The sequence below is a fragment of the Eretmochelys imbricata genome, chromosome 6, assembly GCF_965152235.1.
Source record: "Eretmochelys imbricata isolate rEreImb1 chromosome 6, rEreImb1.hap1, whole genome shotgun sequence".
NCBI lineage: Eukaryota > Metazoa > Chordata > Testudines > Cheloniidae > Eretmochelys > Eretmochelys imbricata.
Genome location: NC_135577.1, coordinates 35,051,504 through 35,073,646, shown reverse-complemented (window position 1 = coordinate 35,073,646; position 22,143 = coordinate 35,051,504). Strand labels below are relative to the sequence as shown.

Here is a 22,143-nt window from a genome sequence, read left to right as displayed (position 1 = left end):
CGACCCAGTTGAAGAAAATTGTTGATGCCCACGACTCAATGGAGCTGGGGATGAGGGGTTTGGGGTGTGGAAGGGGGTCAGGGCTCTGGGCTGGGGTGCAGACTCGGGGGTGGTACCAGGAATAAGGGGTTTGGGGTGTAGAAGGGGGCTCTGGGTTTGGGGGAGGCTCAGGGCTGGAGCAGAGGGTTGGGGTGCGGGAGGGGATCAGGGCTCTGGGCTGGGGGTGCAGGCTCTGAGGTGGGGCCAGGGATAAGGGGTTTGGGGTGCAGGAGGGGGCTCTGGGTTTGGGGGGGCCTCAGGGCTGGGGGTTGGGGTGTGGGAGGGGTCAGGGCTCTGGGCTGGGGGTGCAGGCTCTAGGGTGAGGCGAGGGATGAGGGGTTTGGGGTGCAGGAAGGGGCTCCGGGTGGGGGGGGGCTCAGGGCTGGGTCAGGGGATTGGGGCATGGGCTTACATCAGGCAGCTCCCAGTCAGTGGCGAAGTGAGGGTGCTAAGGTAGGCTTCCTGCTTGTCCTGGCACTGTGGACCGCGCTGCGCCCCGGAAGCAGCAAGCAGCAGGTCTGGCTCCTAGGCGGAGGTGTACAAATGGCTCTGTGCAATTCTTGCCTGCAGGCACACCCCCCACCCCCATTGGCCGGCGGAGCCGGTGTTCAGGGTGGGAGCAGCGTATAGAGCCCCATGGCCGCACTGCCTAGGAGCTGGACCTGCTGCTGGCTGCTTCTGGGGCGCAGCGTGGTGTCAGAACAGGTAGGAACTAGCCTGCCTTAGCCAGGCAGCACCGCCGATGGGACTCTTGTCAAGGTTTTTTGCACTTACAAGGTCAGCCACTGTTCCTAAAACCACTTATGGCTAAATTAGAGGAGCTCAACCAAGGTTTGGATGGTGTCCAGTCCACAGCAGCCACCATGGACTTAAAACTGGTTAAAATGGTGAGAAAAAAAACAGTTTCCAAAAAAGAACAGCTGAAGAGCCAAATTGCACAAGTGAGAATCAGAAGCAAGTAGAGTAAAGCAGGACAACTCTCAACCCTGATGACTAATGTAATGAAAGAAAATAAAACAAAATGCTATGCTTTACAGTGGTTACGCTTGAAAAGCAAGTTAAGATGCATAATCTAAACAGCTGCCTGACATTTTACACATTGCTATAAGCGATGACCCTGTTTTCATTGAGCAATAGACTATCCTGTCATAACTACACAGCCTTGACTAAAACTGTTAGTGCTAGAATTACTGATGTTTCAGATAAAATCTGAACCCTACAAGCTGTGCAGAAAAGCACATACTGTGTAATAGCAGCAAAATTCTTATTTTTCCAGATCTTGATCATAGATTGCTCTAATTTATTCCAAGTATTGGCCCAACCCTGCAATCAAACAACTATTAAGATAGCTTAAAAAAATCCTCACCTCTTCCTCTGTCTTGCACCAAACGCAGCTCACTTGCACCAGAGGATCTAGCCTTCTGACTCACAAGTTCTTGGTGTTGAAACTTAAAATACTTCAGACAGAATTCCACACATTTGGAATGTGCTGAGTATAGAGAAGGCGTCTAACTTTCACAGAAATCCTTAATATTACTCAGTACTGTAGTACAAAATAGTTACATGGTTGTTGAGATTTTCTAGTAGTTTTATAAAGCCTTTATTTCTTACCTTTATGCATCTTAGGATCTGTTCCTGTAACTCTTACTCATATGAGGAATCAACATGAAGTCAAGATAAAAGTTAATGAGTCAGAATAATTTAAAATAATTATTGCTCTGACTAACATCAACAGATACTATGACTATAATATAGAGTTAAGATGTTCTATTCCTTTTTAAAAAGAATACAGTAATAATGATTTAACATAAAATGGAAATCAGCATTTTGTATTAGTAATTAAAAAATATTAAACAATTTCCCAACACAAGGTAAACAAATCTAAGCAATCACAGTAATTATTTCACTAGCTGTTAGTAATAATTTTTCTTAGTGTATGTAAAACCCTAAATAATTCCTCTATCTTCTTGGGGTTTTCACTATTATTATGTTTGTCCCCCTTTAGCCATCTCTTATACATACTATACAGATTGAGGGCCAGATTTTTAAACATATAGGTACAGATAGGTGTCTAGCAGGATTTTCAAAAGTGCCTAGGCACCTAACTCCCATTGAAATCAATAGGAGTTAGGCACCAATAGGAGTTAGGCACTGCTGAAAATCCCTCAACCACATATCTGCATCTTTAGATGCCCAAATACCTTTACAAATTTGGCCGTTAGGTCTTCTAATCTTTCCTCACAAGTCAGTCCCTTCCCCAATAACTTTGTTGCAATTCTCTGAACTCCCTCCAATTCGTCAACACCTTTTGGTTAAGGAGGGGACCAGAAATGAATGCAATAGTCCAGACAGGTGTAGTCACACCAAAAAGGGTCCTGTTTCCTTCCTCCTTCAGGACATAACACTTCTGCATATGCAGCTCAGAACTGCATCAGTCTTTTAGGCTGCCATATCATATGCAAACTCATCACATTGCTTGGTCGTTATCACTTCTAGATATTCTTTTTAAAATTACTGTTCCAAGTTTCTCCTTCCCATTGAATATCTGTACTTCAGATTATTTTTCCTTAGATGTACTAATCTGAATCTCATTTTATTTTCTGGGTATGCTTCTAACATAAGTACCTTTGTATTATGTCCCCGTCCTGAGTGGCATTTGCAATTCTTCCCATTTAATATCTGTGAATTTTGTCAGCACGCTGTTTACCATCTATTCTAGATCTTTAATCCTGGGTCATGCTGTTCTGGGCACTAATATTCAAAACAAGAAACAAAAATCAATATCCTGTATAATAAAGAAAGTACAAATTATATTTTTAAATTCTAAATTGTAGAGGGATGAAATCCAAAATACATACAACAGAGGGCCATATCATATAATTTATTATTGAGTATTTTATATTTATCTTATAGTAGTACCCAGAAGCTGCAACAGAGTTTATGGTTCCATTGTACTAGGCATAGTAAAAACACACAGGAAAACACAGGGCCAGATCCTCAGCTGATATAAATTGTCGTAGCTCCATTGACTTCAACTGAGCTATGACAATTTACACAAACTGAGAATCTGAATCGTGGTCGCTGCTCCAAAGAGCTTAAAATCTTATGTTTAGTGTCTACACACAAAAGTTGTACTACTTTAACTATACCAGTATAGTTAACACAGTACAACTCCCCTGTTGTGGATGCAGTTATACCAGTATTAAAGTGCTTATACTGGCATAGTTTATTTCTGAATAGGAGGATGCTCCTGAGAAGGACTTACACATACTGAACAAACAGCTATACCAGTACAAAAACTGTGTGTAGACTAGGCCTTAGCTAGCCCTTCTAATCCTGCAAACACTTATGCATGTGAGTACCTTTACACATATGAGTGGGACAATGAATTTAGTGGGACAATTCACATGCCTAAAGATGCATATTAGTCAAGGGCATAAGAGTTTGCATGATTGGGCCCTAAGAAGGAAAGCAATATACAAAGAATTGGGGGGGGAGAACGCAGTGGGAGAGGAATACAATCAAATATATACATTTTATACACATTTTGACATTTTAAAAACAATTATACATGAAGTAAATGCCAGTTAATCCCAATGTCCTGTCCCAATGACCCGTGATGCATTGCTTCGCATCGCAGCAATCCCTGTGCTTCCATCTGCATTTGGCACCATCTTTCAACGGTTTGTGTACTGCACACTCTCCCTCTTCGGGCTGCAGGAATGGATCCCACACTGTTGACCAATATGCTGCTCGCTCTCGCTAACACGTCACGAGTGGCAGTGGAGTTATTCCTTAAACTATAAAGGCAAGAGGAGCGCAATATTGATGTAGCTATGACACAAGATTGCTTGTGGCATTCATGGAGGTGCTGACCACAGTGGAATGCTGCTTTTGGGCTCGGGAAATTACTGTGGGTGCTCTTCTGGGATGACGAGCAGTGGCTGCAGAACTTTCGGATGAGTAAAGCCACATTCATGGGACTGCGTGATGAGCTCGCCCCAGCCCTGCGGCACAAGGACACGATAATGAGAGCTGCCCTGTCATTGGAGAAGTGCGTGGTGATTGCACTGTGGAAGCTGGCTACTCCAGACTGCTACCGATCTGTCACTAACCAGTTCGGAGTGGGAAAGTCGACCGCTGGACTCGTGTTGATGGAAGTGTGCAGGGCCATTAATTGCATCCTGCTGTGACGGACCGTAACTCTGGGCAACGTGCATGACATTGTGGATGGCTTTGCAGAAATGGGCTTCCCTAACTGCGGAGTGGGGATAGATGGTATGCATATTCCAATTCCAATGCATATTCCACCATACCGCCTAGCCACTGAGTACATTAATCGCCAGGGGTATTTCTCAATGGTTCTCCAGCCGTTTGTGGATCACCGTGGGCATTTCACAGACATTAACACAGGCTGGTCCAGAAAGGTGCATGACGCATGCATCTTTGGGAACACTGGCCTGTTCAGGAAGCTGCAAGCAGGGACTTTCTTCCCAGACCAGATCATCACCATAGAGGAAGTTGAAATGGCCATTGTGATCCTGGGAGAGCCTGCCTACCCCTTAATGCAGTGACTTAGGAAGCCATACACGGAACACCTTCACAGTAGTAAGGAGCGGTTCAACAACAGGCTCAGCAAGTGCAGAATGACTGTTGAATGTCCTTTTGACCTTTTAAAGGCCCGCTGGTGCTACCTATATGGGAGGCTGGACCTGGCTGATGACAATATTCCTATGCTTATAGCCGCGTGCTGTACACTCCGTAATATTTGTGAAGGGATGGGTGAAAGCTTCACTCAGGGCTGGACCACTGAGGCTCAGTGTCTGGAGGCTGAATTTGAACAGCCAGAGACCAGGGCTATTAGAGGGACGCAGTGCAGGGCCATAATGATCAGGAATGCCTTGAGGCAGCAATTTGAGCCTGAAAGCCACTAATATTTGTTGCTGTGCTCAGATGTGCAGTGCTTGTAATGCTAGGAGGTGACTGTTATTGGTACAGACAATGCACTATGAAGGTGAAGAAAATTGCCTGTTGCTTTGCAGGGCTCAATTAATTTGCAGGGCTCAATTTGCTTTCAATTAATGGAATAAAGATTGCTTTCAAATCAACACAATTCTTTTATTAAAAAACAACAACCAGAGGAGAGAGACAAACAAAAAAACACATCAGCACTGACAGGGATGGGAAGGGAGGGTCCTAGGAGGAGGTAGGGTCCCAGGACAGTTAAAGATTTGTGTATGTCCAGGTATCATGTACAACCTTCTCCTTTGGAGTACAGTGCAGCGGGTACTGTACTTCAGTAGGGCTAAACTGCAGAGGGATGGGAGTTGAGTGCAGTGGGTACTGGGAGTCCGCAGGGCTGGACTGTGAAGAGACAGGAATTGAATGCAGCGGGTACAGACTGGAGCCAGGAGGTTAATAAGACTGTGTTGGTGCTGTCTGGGGCAGGGTGCATGGGAAAGAGTTTTGCAACAGCGGCTGCAGGGGAGGGCGGGCGCGGAGCTACTTGGTTTGCAGTGTTAGTATCTCCTGTAACGTGTCCACTTGCCGCTCCATGGCTTTGTTCTAGCACACTGCATTCTCTCTTAGGTCCCTCTTCTCACTGTCCTGTCACTCCTTCAATTCTTGTTTTTTCAGCCATGGAGTGCATCTTGACATCACACAGAAAGTCCTCCTTAGTTCTTGGTGACCACTTTCTAATTCTGGGCAGCCATTCAGCCAGCGATAACAAAGAGGGAGGCTGGGTTCCCAAGATCATCTCTGTGAAGCCAAAATGCAACATTTTACAGAAGCAGTATTTAAGTATATACAGACCACTGATTTAAAACACAGCTACTATTCACATACCTGTCACTAACTGGCTGACCCCAGGCAAGCGCACATGAGCCACAAGGCCTCCAAAATGGGGGGAAATCAGTGTTCCCGGACCCTACTGTACACTGGGCATGTGGCTCTTGGGTACAGCCAGCACTGTCGGGGGGGAGGGGCCTTATAATCATTCCTGTCCCCACATTTTCCACAGGCTGTGTTTATATGGAAGATATCTGCTGCTGAGGGTGAGCAGGGAATCAAGAGAGGGTCTTCTCCAAGACTGCGGCTTCCGCCCTGGCCCTTATGCGGCTCACTTGTGTGCAGCAATGGTCCCTCTGCCTCCCCAGTGATGGCACAGTGGCGTGGGAAAGTTACCCTTAATGGGGCAAGAAACAAAGCAGCTCTACCAAAGAACCTGCGTCAGCAGATTGCCCAGCATCTCCATGAGAGTTTCCTGGAGATCTCTGAGGCAGATTCCTGTGAAGTGAGGAAGTCAATCCACACCCTGTTCCACCGCTCAAACTAGGGATTTAGTGGTACACGCATCATACAGACACAAGCCTGCTTTCTGCAACCCTACTCCCCCAACAACTTGCTTCAGCAATTTCCAAAATCAATTCCACATACCAGGGGCCTCCTCTCCAGTTTGCGCTTCACCAAGATCCGACAGCTGTGAGTGGCTAGTCTCCTCTGGGGTAGAGAAGAGCTGTTGGCTGAATGCATCTCTGACCTCTGAGTCGTCCTCTGCCTCTGGATCCCCCTCCCCCAGCACATCCTCGTCCAAGATTTCCTCCTCCTGGCTCGGTCCACTTTCGACTGGCACGTGAGCCACCAAAATATCCATGGTGGCCTTTGCAGTGGAGGTGGGGTCGCCACAGAGTATTGCGTCCAGCCCTTTGTAGAACAGGCAGCTCATGGGTGCAGCACTGAAGCAGTGGTTTGCCTCCCGCGCTTCGTGGTAGGTGTTCTGCAGCTCCTTCACTTTGACCCTGCACTGCAGTGTGTCCTGGTCGGTCATGGCCCTTTCTGTCATGCATCATGAAATCTGTCCATAGGTATCATAATTCCTACGGCTGGAGCACAGCTGGGACTGGACAGCCTCCTCTCCCCAAATGCCGATGAGGTCCAGCAGCTCAGCATTGCTCCAAGCAGGGGATCGCCTGGTGTGTGGAGCAGGCATGACAACCTGGAAAGATGCGCTGAGGCCACTGCATGCATCACCGAGCAAACAGGAAGGGGACTTTCAAAGTTCCAAAGGAATATATGGGGTGGGAATGATGGTTGGTCACCTGAGGGTAGGGCAGTACAGTTCAAACCAATGACCAGAGAGGCGAGAACAGGCATTGTAGGACACCTCCCGGGGGCCAACTGCAGTGCTGTAATCAACCAGGGTGTCTACACTGGCACCATGGCACTGTACCCCCAGTGCAGAAAGCTGTACGTCTCTCGTCAGGACGGTTTTGTTTTACAGCACTGCAACTGTGCAGTTTCTGCGCACTAAGTGGCTTGGCAGTGTGTACACCTCAGAAGTTACAATGCAGGAAGCTACTTTACTGTGCAGAAAATTTTCAGTGAAGACAAGGCCTGAAATACTCTGGTGATGTGAGGGCCATAAAATTACCTAGACAGACCAATAACATTAGGTAGCCAATAAGAGAAGTTTGATGGATTCTTAAATCTCAATCATTCCTTCTCAGCCAGAACGTCAGTGAGGAATTTAAAGGAAGGAAATAGTGAAATCCTCATGGCTCTGACAGAGATGAAAAAGACTCCTTTCCTCTGGGTAAAAAGCATTCAATTGTTCCAGTGGAGCTGTAAATATTTTATCATTCCTTTGAGAAAAATATTTAAATAATCTCAACAGAACAGAAGCAAATCAATACACAAAACTCTCTTTTCACTTCAGAACCTGAAATGGGATTTAAGAGAGTCACACTTTCATTAGAAAAGAACATACAGAGAGAATTTAGGACCAAATGCTTATGGAAATGTATATTTCTGATATATCCTTGTACCTTTATTGGGTTAATAAAGGTATCCTCTGAATGTACCTTTCGGCTGAAGAAGTCTTATATCATACCCCTGAAGGTTTAAGTGTCAGGCAGTTATCATTTTTAAGGTCTAATTGCATTAATGTCAGATGCTCCCTTCCCTTTGAAAAAGTGAACTTTGCTGGAAGAACCAAGAACAAGGAGCAATGTCACAACTGGGGGAAAACCTAAGATAAATTCTTAAATCAAGACGCGACAGGAGGAAATGGTTGTTTGTATTGCTTAAGTGCAGTATAATTTACTGTAATAAAGGTGTGACACATCAGAGTTCTGGTAAGAGACTGCTCTTTATTTTCTGGCTCCTGATATATGCCATGGGACAGAGTTACAAAACAATTATATCCTTATCACATAGCAGGGGTTTATTACCCATTGACTATCGTTACATTTACTACCATCTTTAAACATTATGTGGAACTGCAGGAAATGTAAAATTTGTCAATGTTTTGTACCCCATTATTATTTGTGCTAACTTCGACCTAAGGTTTTACGCATTTGCAAACCCAATGCAAATAATTATCTAACTGCATTTAGTTTATACACTTATTTTATACATTTTTCCAAGACAGTGAAGGGTCAAACTGAGTACATTTTTTAAATGCTAACAATTGCAAAGTAGTATCTGAATCAGACATACTGGTCAGGTACAATCCACCACTCACCTTCTGTCTGGTAACTATTCCCATTCCCTAAGCAGGCAAATAACAAGTCTCCTTTCCCGCAACTACCAATGAAATATTTCAGAGTTGCATTTTTTTTAAAATAGCTGTAGGGTTTTACAAAGTATTTCAGTCCTGTCACCCATTTGGAGCAATGTCTAACGGTAGAACTAGAGTACAATTATATCAGAGAACTCTCCTGCATCACAGCTAGTACTATGTGGCTGAGCTATGATAGACTATGTAACCCACAGGCCAAATCTCAGGGCCAGCATGAGTGAGCTCCATGGCTGTTGAAGATGCCAGATGCTGAAGAAAGAATTTAACTCTTTCCTTACCGGAGGCTACATAGCAATCCAACCCACCTGTGTCCTTGAGGATGTGGTTGGGGAAGCACTGAGCATGCTCAGTGCCTCAACACTCACTGGCCAAAAGACATCTGTCTCTGGCACATGGGCACCATTAGTGGAATGCGCCTGTGGACAAGCACTCAAAGAAGAAGATACGGATTCTTCCATGTTGAAGAATGCAGCAAGCAGCCTCCGAAGAACTTTAAAGGGTGTTTCACATCCCTTACAGGTCTCCAAATCAGAGTGCCAGCCAGTAAATAACAAAGGGCCACTAAGCCAAAGAAACGCTCCCTCCAATGCAGTTGGGGGGTGAGGCATGGGGAGAACTACTTTCCAGGGTGAACCATTTCCGTTTTAACCTTTTGTAATATATGCACTATATTCCCAGCCCTTTCTTTCCCCACACCCCTACAAGAGAAACAACTGAGGGCTGCAGCAGCCACTGTGGCCCCAGTGGGATTCAGAGAATCCAGGAGCCACATAGGGTTGCTCAGTTCCCAAATGCCCGAACAGCTCTTCCCCCTGCCTCTGCCCCTTCACACTGTGCCTGAATAGCTCTAGCATCAATGGTGCCAAGAGTAACTATGCAGCAAGAAGGGACTATTGCTCCTTTTACAAGAGTGTAACCAGGCCTGAAGTTTGGCCTCATAAGAGCAAAAAGAAGGTAGCCCAGACCCAGCCTATACATGTATGCTTCTGAGTTCCCTCCTCAAGGCAGGGACACTCTTTGTTATGTGTACAGTGCCAGCCCCATTGGGCCAGCTGGGCTGGAGCACCAACAGTAGCCACCATCCCCATCTGGGGGAAGCAGGACTCTTAAGGGAGAGAGACGCTAGGCTGTTGTGAAGAGCAGCTTAGCCCATGGTGATGAAAAGGATCTTGGGACCTTAGAGGAGAAAATGTGATTGTGTGTGTTGGGAGGTGGGGAAATTGACTGATTTTGAAGAACAGGGAAGAGGATATATTTTAGGGCAGGAGTTGGTATTCTAGGGGCAGAACTGATTGTGTGGGGTGGGGATTCAAATCTGAAAGTGAGAGGAAATAATGTGTAGGGAATACTTGGATAATGAGGGTGATTGTTGGGGAGTGAATTGTACAGTAAGTTATTTTGCTTGTGGGGGAGCCATTCATAAACTGCCTCCCTGTCCTCGGCTTGTATTAAAGAGTTCACTTCACTATGAGGAGGAAGGGACCTCCAAGGAAAGGGAATATGGTATAAGGGACAGGGCAAGATATTCCTACTCCTAACTGCCCAATTTTAAAATGCCACTCCTACCTCCCACCTGATTCCCTCATTCCCACATGCCCTATTCCTTCTCACTGCTTGCCAATTTCCTCTTGCCAATCCCTCCCTCTAGCAACCCAATTCCGTATCTGATCTGCCCCATACCAAAGAATCTTCCAATTCCAACATCATCTGATATCTTCTCCTAGTAAAGACAGTTCACCAAAAACATTCTTCTGGCTCTTAGAGTAAAAGCAGAGATTAAAAGAACATTCATCCCTTCACCATGAACTGAATATCATCCCATTACACATGCACACTTGATTCCCATGCAGGCCCCATAAGTAAAATGTATGTAAACACCATTTCTCCTTCCCTCTCTAACTTGTATAGGCAGCCTACCTCTTTCCATCTCCAGTTTATTCTGTACACTGAACTATGATTTTTTTTTTAATAACTGGTAACAAACAATACTAAAGCACACCTAAGAACTTTCAAGTTTCATAAAAGCTATGAAGATACTTCCTATGACGTATAAGAGAGATTTCTTAAAGGATAATACTTTAAACAGCCTTCTGAATAGTGATAGATTAATAGGCCGTGCAACAGACTGAATAGTAGAAATAGGAAAGCAGTAATCAAATTTGGGTTGTAGATAATGTACAGAAAATAGAGCTGAAGCTATTCCTGTCATAGTCCTCTTCCTTCTTCAAAAAGATGTTAACAATGAAGATTAAAAACCAAAACAACAACAAAAAAATCTCTGGGAGTTTATGCCAAATGCCGTATCTTTAATTTATGTATAAAGGGACAATTTTTAAATGCTTGTGACAAACTAGCCTAGCTGGCAGGCAGTTTATCCCTCCATGCCAGATAATATTTACTTCTGTGTGATAATACGAGTTACACAGCATACTGAGGGAAGAGTGGGGATAAAATTTTCAAAAGCAGCTCAGTGATTTAGTGATCAATGCCTAAATCCCATTAAAAGTCATTAGGCACTTTTGAGAATATTGCCCTAATCTCAAGGATATGCTAGATCAATGGGAATATTCTTGTATTCCCAACCCTACTCCATATTACAATACTTGTTCATTACAAGTGGTTTTGGTCATATGTATGAGCAACCTGAAAAGATACAACCAGTTTAGAATCAGTAACCCAGAACTACATTAATTAATCACTGATTTGACAATTTGCACCTGGGTTCTTTGAGGTCAAATGCCAGAGTGAATAATGAGGCACAAGATTTTTATGTAACTTTTTTGTCACAATACTTACTAGAGACTGACTATTCCTTTACAGCTTTATCCTGCAAGTGCTGACTGCCTTCTGTGAGATGAGAGTTGAGGGCACTTAGAACCTCATATGACCAGCTCTTTGAAGAGAATATTCATCTAAAACAAGCATAAATTCTTATCTTAAAACAAAGGTTCTTTTTTAGCATGTCTACTAACCAGACTAAATTAAAGGCACTTTTTGGTATATAAAAAGTTTAAAGGTTCCTTTTACTATCTCTTTCCAGATGCAACTACAATGAATCCTCTTTACAGAATGATGTATGATGAATAGTGGTGTACTTACAATACCAGGAATTAAATCTATTTCTAGTGACTTCTAGCCTGATTTTCTGAAGTTCTGAGCATCCATAAATCCCACGTAAATCAAGAGGAGCTGCAGGTGCTCAGCACCTTTGAACAATCAGACTGTAAATGCTTGTCTCTATATTATAACAAACATTTTTAAATTAAAAAATGTTTTATTATGGTCAGAGTTTACATTTTTGGTAGAATGTGTTAGCTAACCTGCCATCATAATCACTCTTGTAGTGTCTCAGAATTTTTTTAAATTAAAAATGTATACTAAATGTTTAATACACTATGGTAGCTGCTGGTCAAAATTAGTATACCACAGAATAAAATTCATGATAAACTCACTTTGGAACGATTTATACAAAGCAGTAAATAAATAATTTGCACTTCAGTCTCATTAAAAAGTAAAACGGTACTTCACACCACAGTATCATCCTATCTAGATAATATAAACTTGTTATCCTTTATTGCATCATGATTTGAAGATAACATTTTAAGATTAAGTAAAATATGTAAAGAAACAGAAAAATTAGATTTACTTCCTTTAATATTGAACAACCAAAGTTTCTCTTTTGTACATAATCCATTTTTAAGATAATATAATTAGCACTTCCAGCATTAACAGTCTGTATTTACAATGAATGAGCTGGACAGGGAATCTAAATATGGAGAATCTTCACATCTGTATGAAATGCAAATCAAAATGCAAAGATTTACAGTAGGCTCAACTCCAAGATTCTTCTATTTATGGGAGACAATTAAAAATGCTTTACTTTCTTTATTACCTGTAAGGGTTCCTGAAATGATTTTGGTATAATGTTTTAAACATTTGAAATCTTCAATAATGCCTTCATTATTTTGCACATTATATTAAAAATTCATTCCAATACTTCTACATCAGCGTTTGCTTTTTGTAGACTGGTTGAAATCTGACGAAAGGATAATGAGGAAATTTACTATGTAATCCTAATTTCATATTCCTGGATATATAATGGGTTGAGAAGATGGTGCTGGTCTATTCCACGGGTCATGTACACAAAAGTTATGCATGTTTTAAAACGTTCTTCACTCTTGCATAAAATGTGTACAGAGTATAAATGAGCAGGAAAACATCAAAGTTTTTATGGATTGCAGCTGGCATGGACCTTTGTTGATTGAAAATAAAATATCATTTGCTCTATTGTTCTTGTAGCAGTGTTAGAAGTTAATCATCAATCCCTGGTGTTTCACCCTGTTGTATTCTGGAGGCTATTCTGATGGCTTCTTCCAAAGACTGCTGCTCTCCAAGCTGAAACAATGGTATGTGAAAAACATAAATTGATCAAAAACATTCCATGAGATAGATCACTGTTTTCTTATGAGAAAAAGGGGGAAAAGCAAAAACTACACCAGTCAATCCTCCTTTCTGCAGTAATTCTGATAGCCAGTATGGTCACATTTTTCTGAATAATATGTACAAGCAGTTATCTAATCAGTTATCAAAATGAAAATACACCCGAGGAATTAAGCTCAGTTTGCTGAATGGCCTTCAGAGTCTTGGTGCACTGCAAACAAAATTTCACCACATGCATTAGAGATAATCTTTCAACTTGGCAGATATTAAAAGAAACTGCTAAGATAAGGTTTTCAGCAAGCCAGGCAGGTGCTAAATAATGACCTATTAATACTCACAAGCCAAAATGTATGATACCACTTTTCTTTAAGTTTTCAGCATATAAACAAGACTTTGGGAAGAATGGCATATATATTTTTTTTTAATACAAGTGGCAAAATTCAAGTTGATGCAATCAAAAAGTTGGAAAATAGTGATGACAGTGCTCAACACAGCAGCAGTTTAAAAAAAGAAGACTCTTGTGGCAGCAGCTACAGGACCTTCAGTATAACTGTATCATTGTTAGAAGCCATTCCATCAAACTCCGATTTTTTGTTGTTGGAAATGGTTCTCAAAGTATTCTATATCAGTGAACTCACGGCTGAAAAAGTAATCTTTAAATTGTGCTAACCTGCCCATTAGCCATTACCAAGTTGCACAGAGGGTGAAGACAAAGACAGACGACTAGATCTGGGAGGATAGTTCCCTAGTCCAAGTAAGTGTGTTTTTTATAGTCACCAGATGAGAAATTCTGGCCATACTGCAGTCAATGAGAGCAATGACAGTCTCATTTGACTCCAACAGGACCAGGATTTCACCCTCGACATGTATCATTCTACTGGCCTCAACAATATTTAGATATCAATGGAACACATTTATTAGTATAGAGCAAACTACGGCCTGCGGGCCACATCCGACCCGCGGGACCATCCTGCCCGGCCCCTGAGCTCCCGGCCACAGAGGCTAGCACCCGCACTCTGGCTCGCCGCTCCTGCCAGGCAGCGCAGCGCGTGGCTGTGAGCTCCTCCTGCTCTGAGCAGCATGATAAGGGGACAGGGAGTGGGGGGTTGGATAAGGGGCAGGGGGTGGTTGGATGGGGCGGAGGTTCTGGGCGGATGGTCGGGGACGGGGAACGGGGGGTTTGGATAGGCATGGGACTCCCAGGGGGCCTGTCAGGGCAGTCAGGGGACAGGGAGCGGGCGGGGGGGGGGGGTCCTGGGAGGGGGCGGTCAGGGAACAAGGAGCAGGGGGGAGTTGGATGGGTCGCTGGTTCTGAGGGGGGCAGTCAGGGGGCAGGAAGTGGGAGGGGGTGGATAGGGGGCAGGGGCAAGGCTGTTTGGGGAGGCACAGCCTTCCCTACCCAGCCCTCCATACAATTTCGCAATCCTGATGTGGCCCTCGGGCCAAAAAGTTTGCCCGCCCTGGTATAGAGGGATGGTGGAGGAATTGTTCTAAAGTGGTAACTATGGAATTTTCTACCTTTGCTATATATTTGAAACTTTTATTAATATAGATTTTCCTCTGCATCTAAAGACTATCAGAAATTATGTATTACTTTGATAAAGGCTATGAAATTAGTGAAAGTAAGATGTTCAGAAAGAACATGATACAACAGAGGAAATAAATGGATTTGCCTATAAAAAGGCCAGTAAATAAATACTACCAGAAGTCTGCAAACCTGACACTTTTGCCTCACAATGTGATAAATTTTCTTTTTCTCTGGCAGCACATGGTCAGTTTGTTACCTGGCGGGAGCTGAAAAATGTACACACTCCTGAATGCTAATTAACTTTTGAATATTGCAGATTCAGAATATTTATTCCATCCAGTAAACATGGCATTGAGAGTGATTTTCACTGTATCCCAAATACTGGCAGTTAGGAACATAGTCTATCAGATATTCCAAAGAGACACTGGCAGGCTACTTATGCACTTTAATGTTCTTGATAAGCAGTTAAGGAAATCAGTAAGCCTGGGCATTGTTTCAAGTTTCTGTGTAGAAAGAAATAATACGTTTTCAGGTATGAAAGTGTTCAGTTAATCCTGCTTTCCATATGCCCTGCCAGTTCTAGAAATAGGAAAACTAATAAAATTTAGGAGATCATAGTATTATTATTCTCCAGTAAGTATTTAAGAGTAATTTTTCAAAACTAATTTACAGCATATGAGACATATTTTATGGGGTACATTTTCAGCCCGGTATGTGGGAATTTAGACATGTGAATCCTATATTATATTCCTTTTTTGGGGAGTTGTTATACCTTAAATTTAAACTAGTTCCATCTAACTAGTATTACTGGAAATGTAAGTCTAGTATTCATTAAACAGGCTTTCCTAGACTGATTTGCCAGTGTATTTCAATTCTGACACAGAGTGATAACTTCTGTGAGTGAAAGGGCCATTTGTTTTCCTTGCCCATTCAATCACTGGACACTCTGCTGAGGGTGCCAAGATGAGCTAATTACACTATTGCTTTTTGTTATTTGTATAACTAATTTCAGAGGGACCATTAAAATGCCCTCACATAGTACCCAATTTTAATCAATACCAATTTAGGCAAAATTAGAACCAATGTCCTAGAACTGAAGGCTCTGTAATTCATTACCATTCAAATTATGTTCCTTTCCTCCTGAACCAAAGTGACAATGACATCCTCTCATACTCAGACCTCCAACGGAAATAAAAGGAAATAACCTGTAATAAGAGCTCTTTGAAAGCTGTATGCATCTGAGGACACAAAATATAGTTCTCATGGGAGTGTCACCTTCTGAGTAATCATGAGTTTGGAAGCTTTTAATCTCTCTGTTAGCTTTATCAAATATATATAGTTTTGAGTGGTCAAAACACTTCTGAAGAGTTACCGATTGTGACCCAGGGAGCCTCTCAAATACCAATTGGCAGAGGGCACACCATACCATAGCTCTTATCAGGCCTGACACACTCATTGCCCCAACTCACTGTTGTCATAACCTGTATCTTTACCACGTAACAGGTTTCAGAGTAACAGCCGTGTTAGTCTGTATTCGCAAAAAGAAAAGGAGTACTTGTGGCACCTTAGAGACTAACCAATTTATTTGAGCATGAGCTTTCGTGAGCTACAGCTCACCATGATTTCAACAATTTCCATCCCACCATCAACCTCAGCCTGGTCCAGTCCACACAAGAGATCCACTTCCTGGACACTACAGTGCTAATAAACAATGGTCACATAAACACCACCCTATACCGGAAACCTACTGACCGCTATTCCTACCTGCATGCCTCCAGCTTTCACCCTGACCACACCACACGATCCATCGTCTACAGCCAAGCTCTGCGATACAACCGCATTTGCTCCAACCCCTCAGACAGAGACAAACACCTACAAGATCTCTGTCAAGCTTTCTTACAACTACAATACCCACCTGCGGAAGTAAAGAAACAGATTGATAGAGCCAGAAGAGTTCCCAGAAGTTACCTACTACAGGACAGGCCTAACAAAGAAAATAACACAACGCCACTAGCCGTCACCTTCAGCCCCCAACTAAAACCCCTCCAACGCATTATTAAGGACCTACAACCTATCCTAAAGGATGACCCAACACTCTCACAAATCTTGGGAGACAGGCCAGTCCTTGCCTACAGACAGCCCCGCAACCTGAAGCAAATACTCACCAACAACCACATACCACACAACAGAACCACTAACCCAGGAACTTATCCTTGCAACAAAGCCCGTTGCCAATTGTGCCCACATATCTATTCAGGGGACACCATCACAGGGCCTAATAACATCAGCCACACTATCAGAGGCTCGTTCACCTGCACATCCACCAATGTGATTTATGCCATCATGTGCCAGCAATGCCCCTCTGCCATGTACATTGGTCAAACTGGACAGTCTCTACGTAAAAGAATAAATGGACACAAATCAGATGTCAAGAATTATAACATTCATAAACCAGTCGGAGAACACTTCAATCTCTCTGGTCACGCAATCACAGACATGAAGGTCGCTATCTTAAAACAAAAAAACTTCAAATCCAGACTCCAGCGAGAAACTGCTGAATTGGAATTCATTTGCAAATTGGATACTATTAATTTAGGCTTAAATAGAGACTGGGAGTGGCTAAGTCATTATGCAAGGTAGCCTATTTCCTCTTGTTTTTTCCTCCCCCCCCCCCCCCGATGTTCTGGTTTAACTTGGATTTAAACTTGGAGAGTGGTCAGTTTGGACGAGCTATTACCAGCAGGAGAGTGAGTCTGTGTGTGTATGGGGGTGGGTTTTTGGACGGGGGTGAGTGAGTGAGAGAACCTGGATTTGTGCAGGAAATGGCCTAACTTCATTATCATGCACATTGTGTAAAGAGTTGTCACTTTGGATGGGCTATCACCAGCAGGAGAGTGAATTTGTGTGGGGGGGTGGAGGGTGAGAAAACCTGGATTTGTGCTGGAAATGGCCTAACCTGACGATTACTTTAGATATGCTATTACCAGCAGGACAGTGGGGTGGGAGGAGGTATTGTTTCATATTCTCTGTGTATATATAAAGTCTGCTGCAGTTTCCACGGTATGTATCTGATGAAGTGAGCTGTAGCTCACGAAAGCTCATGCTCAAATAAATTGGTTAGTCTCTAAGGTGCCACAAGTACTCCTTTTCTTTACCACGTAAGATGATGTCATATGCAAATTAGTCACATGCTGGTCCTTAATATTATTGTGTACGTACTGGCAGTGTGTAAAGAATTATAGACGTGGGCTGGAAATTTGTTCCTAAAATGTGTTTGGTAGGTAGTGCCTGAGCCCAGCCCATCTTAGACAAAGGAACGTTGTTTTGCCCAGTTTGACCATGTCTCCAATGTAAATTAACCAAGGTGAGATCAAAGACAATGAAAAAGGCATTTACGTGTAAGGTAAACAAAGTCATCAGGTGAGCAATTGGCAGAAGATGACCACTTAACAATCATGACAGGGGATTGTGACTGCACCACCAAGACGCCTTCCTGCCTCTTGAAACAAGGTCAATGAACTTTGGGAAGATATAAGCAGAAACAAAAAGCCATCTTGTTATCCATCATAGGACGGAGACAAAGGGCCAGAGCTCTTGTAATCTGAGAAAGATGGATCCTTCAACCAAGGGGGACGAAGTGTCTGGGAACTGACTCTAGATGAGGAACCTGCTTAAATAGAGATTTTAAAAGTTTTAGTCACTACAAAGCGTGTTTTGTTTCGTTTTACTTGTAACCATCTCTGTGCCTTCTATTCTTACTTATTATCACTTAAATATCTGTTTTTTGTTAATAAACTTGTTCTTGTTTATTATGAAACCATCTCAGTGCTGTATATTAAACTGAAGATTAAAATCCTCAGCCAAACTACCAGACTGATGTGTGTGTTCTGTCTCTTTGGAGGCAATGACCATAATAACTTCTGTGAGGGACCAGTGAAGCTCTGGACACTACAAGGGGGATGGTTTTGGAGAGACTCGGGACTAGAAAAGCTGCTGGAGTAACCAGGCTGGTGGAAGCCAGGGTGAGCCCATTGTGCTGTGAGCAGGCTGCTGATGTCAGGGCTCTGAGCCAAAGCTGAGCAGTACAGAAGCACCCAGTGTTAAAGGCAGGCGGTAACACAACCCATTGCTGGTCTGGGTGATCCCCCAAAGCATCCCACTGATACACTCAGGTAAATATCATAAAATATATTTTGCACGAGCAACATAAAACTGGTGCATACTTATTCAGTATTTCCTTTCCATTCATTACTAATTACTAAAATATTTTTTACCGATATTTATCCTAATCTGGAGATTTTCAGGTACTTTCTCTTCCTTTTACCTCATCTACTTTTTGATACCTATTACTGAAATAACAAATACCCTTATTTTCTTCTGACTCTGCTTTTACCCAAACTGTACTTGTTACGTGGATAAAACAGAAGATGCGATTTCTGGGGATGTCAGTCCTGCACAAATCTAGATACTGATTTCAATGGGTGGTTTCAGTATTGGTATTTTGAGCCATAAATAACACAGAATCAGTCTGCCAAGGAAATCATTTCAATCCCTTTATCTAGTCCTGGCAATGTAAATTGGGGAGTTTGGAATTTCTGACCATCCCAAAATACAATCTTGAAGGATGGATAGCAGGCCTTCTCACTGAAGGCCTGTGCCTCTGGAATATTCTCTCCATCAATATACAAGAAAATGTATTAATATGGTACTTTTCCAAGTATGGCTCAATATGCCTCAGTATTTTTAACTAATTTTACAATTTGATAGGTGCTATTTTTATGTTTGAAAGAAGGAAATAAGGATGTTTGTTATTTCTGCATCCATGCTAGTATTTTTTATTTATTTATTTAACTATTAGGCCAGACTGCCCTTTATTTTGGGGTGGGAGGGTGGAGATAAGTTTGTTAGTTATTTCATTAGGTGCCCAGAGACCATTGTACACAGGGCACACACTAAATAAAAATGCATTATTATCTTACCTGCACTGCAATTTGCGTTCCATTGGATGTAGCCAACAATGTAACAGGCCTGGTTTCTGTAGTCACTAAGTGATGCCCATGTTGCTGATGTCCCATTTCTGATGAGGCACTATGGAATGCTAAGTCTTGAGCCACTATAGCAACCTTTAAGGCAAAGAAAAAAATCTGAAATTTAAAATTTGTTTCAATAATCTCAGTTGAATGTTAACTTCAGGGCCTATCTAGGACAATTTACTATTCTAACTTGATTCAACAATGCAATCTAAGAGACAGACAAATATGATCAACTTTTTTTTAAACCAACACCGCCATCATCATGTTCATGCTCTTCTTCAATCTTATCTGTCATGACCTCTCAAAAGATGCATCTGAAGAAATGGGGTTTTTACCCATGAAAGCTTATGCTCAAATAAATCTGTTAGTCTTTAAGGTGCAACCGGACTCCTTGTTGTTTTTGTGGATACAGACTAACATGGCTACCCCAATTCTCAAAAGATGGATATCCTCAAGGATCAGAACTTAGAATTAAGGGAGATGCTATGAGCTAGTCATCAGATGTTACCTCTTTCAGTCCTGAGAAATAGAAGACTGAATTCACATTTAAATTTAACTCTCTCCTTTGGCAGCCTAATAAGGTACCCCAGAAAAGCTCAAATTCTTTTATATTTTCAAAATTTAAATAGAGAAGATTGCATTATTTGCACATGGTCTTAGAATGTTTGCTTAATTTGTGATTTATAGATCCATAGTTCTATAATAATTAATAAATATTCTCATTTGCAAGCACACCTTTAAAACAGATATAATAGGGGATCATTTTACAACATTTGAATACATTCTGAAAAACAGGGATTAGAGAATTTCATAACTAAATTTCTATATATCTTTCTGAAAAAAAAAATCTAATGTTTTGCAGATTAAAGGCAAAAAAGTGCAGTAAAATTTGCCAAAAAAAAAAGTATTTTTATTCTGCTTAAGGAAATGTTGTCCCTTAATGGGATTTGCAGGAGACAAAGAGCCAGGACTAGTTCTGGATTTTATTCCCAGCTTTGTCACAGGTTTGCAGTATGATTTGGGCATGTCACAACCTTTCTGTGCTTTATTTTACGCATCTGTAAATTGGTTCTCTCATCACTAGGTCACAGGTTGTTTTGAGGTTCAACTAATTAATGTATATAAAACTCAGAGCCTTTCATGTAAGGCAGTACAGAACAACGCATTACCATGTTATTATGAAAGGAATGATATAGTCATGTATGGAAATCTTTGCTCTAATCAGATATGTTTGTGTGAAGCAGATAATAGTTCAAGTGTCTTTGTGTATATATTTAAAAATATCTCAGAAAAAAAAGACACAGGTATGCAGAAAAACATTTTACCTGCTGTCCTTCAGTGCCCTCCGCAGTTACCATTGCAACAGAATGCGTTCCTGCAGAAGAAATGACTGCATCATGGGCTGGGACTGTGATGGTGGTGCCATCTTGTGTTACCATAGTGATAGTATTTCCAATGGCCTGCATGTCAGCCTGAGATATGTTGACCTAAAACAATGTAATTTTTGAATTAAAACAAATTTATTTTAATTGCTGATTGAGTCTTAAATGAGTTTTAACTTTGGGTCATATGGCAATGTGTTTTCAGACAACAATCCAAGATTTGTAAATGTTTCCAAATAAGAGTTTAAATAAAGACAACACAAACTTAAAATGTAACAGTGTTTATAAAATACTCTTCTGCCATCTGGTAGCACAATTTCTTCGTCAACGAACAACAAGCCAGAACTATCCTTAAGAAGGCAGCCAATTCTCAGTAACATTGAAGAATTTACTTTATCCAGCCATCACATTTAAGCTAAACTGGCTATAGACTCGAAAAGCCATCACCACTGTCCTGCTGTGGTTATTCCTGCATTTCCTCCAAACTGATTTTCTTCCCCAAGCCTTCTTGAACAAAGTATCACCATCCCAGCTCTTTTACTGGTTGGAATCCATTATCCCACAATCTTTCAGAGGTTTCCTAATTCATAATGCATGTTTACAGAAATAAAACTAAACTACAATGGATAGGTAGCAGCAGCATATATCCTCTTTCAGCCAGAGAACTGCTTAGAAGTTCTGTTTTAATTAGATCACGACCAAATTAACCTCAGACATTACAAACTGTCCATGGAAGTGTCTTGCATAAGGAACAGTATAACTAAAAGTTTCACTAGAAGTGTTGGAGATATGAACTCAACATAATACCATTTGTTTGGTCTTAATAGAAGCATCAAACACGCCTGCATTTTCATTTGGCTTAGAAAATGCTGGTAAAACATCACTGTAATTTTTCTTAAGAATTCAAAGACGTAAGTATTTATTTTATGTTTTCAGTCTCACATGCATTACCAAACAGAAAAGAAATCCAAAAATGAAAATCAAGTTGGGGTGTAAGAACAAATGCAAAGAATTTCTGGGTTAGGGCTGCCACACTCAAAAGCCTTTGGTCATAAAAAAAAAATACACTACAGTAATGGTCTCAAACACTACAACACTCAAACACTACTGATCTTTGCACTGGTCTACACTATGAGTTTA

General features: G+C 41.8%; 1 protein-coding gene across 1 annotated transcript in view; it reads right to left on the bottom strand.

Moving 5' to 3' along the window:
* Positions 1-12,256: 12,256 nt before the first annotated feature.
* Positions 12,257-22,143, bottom strand: part of ZNF143 (zinc finger protein 143) — a 76,656-nt gene continuing 66,769 nt past the window's right edge. The window contains exons 14-16 of the mRNA XM_077818398.1: positions 20,947-21,108; positions 19,568-19,711; positions 12,257-13,015 (exon numbers count right to left, since the gene is read on the bottom strand). Coding sequence (XP_077674524.1) covers positions 12,932-13,015; positions 19,568-19,711; positions 20,947-21,108 — 390 coding nt within the window. The 3' untranslated portion in view covers positions 12,257-12,931. The remainder of the gene's footprint in view (positions 13,016-19,567; positions 19,712-20,946; positions 21,109-22,143) is intronic.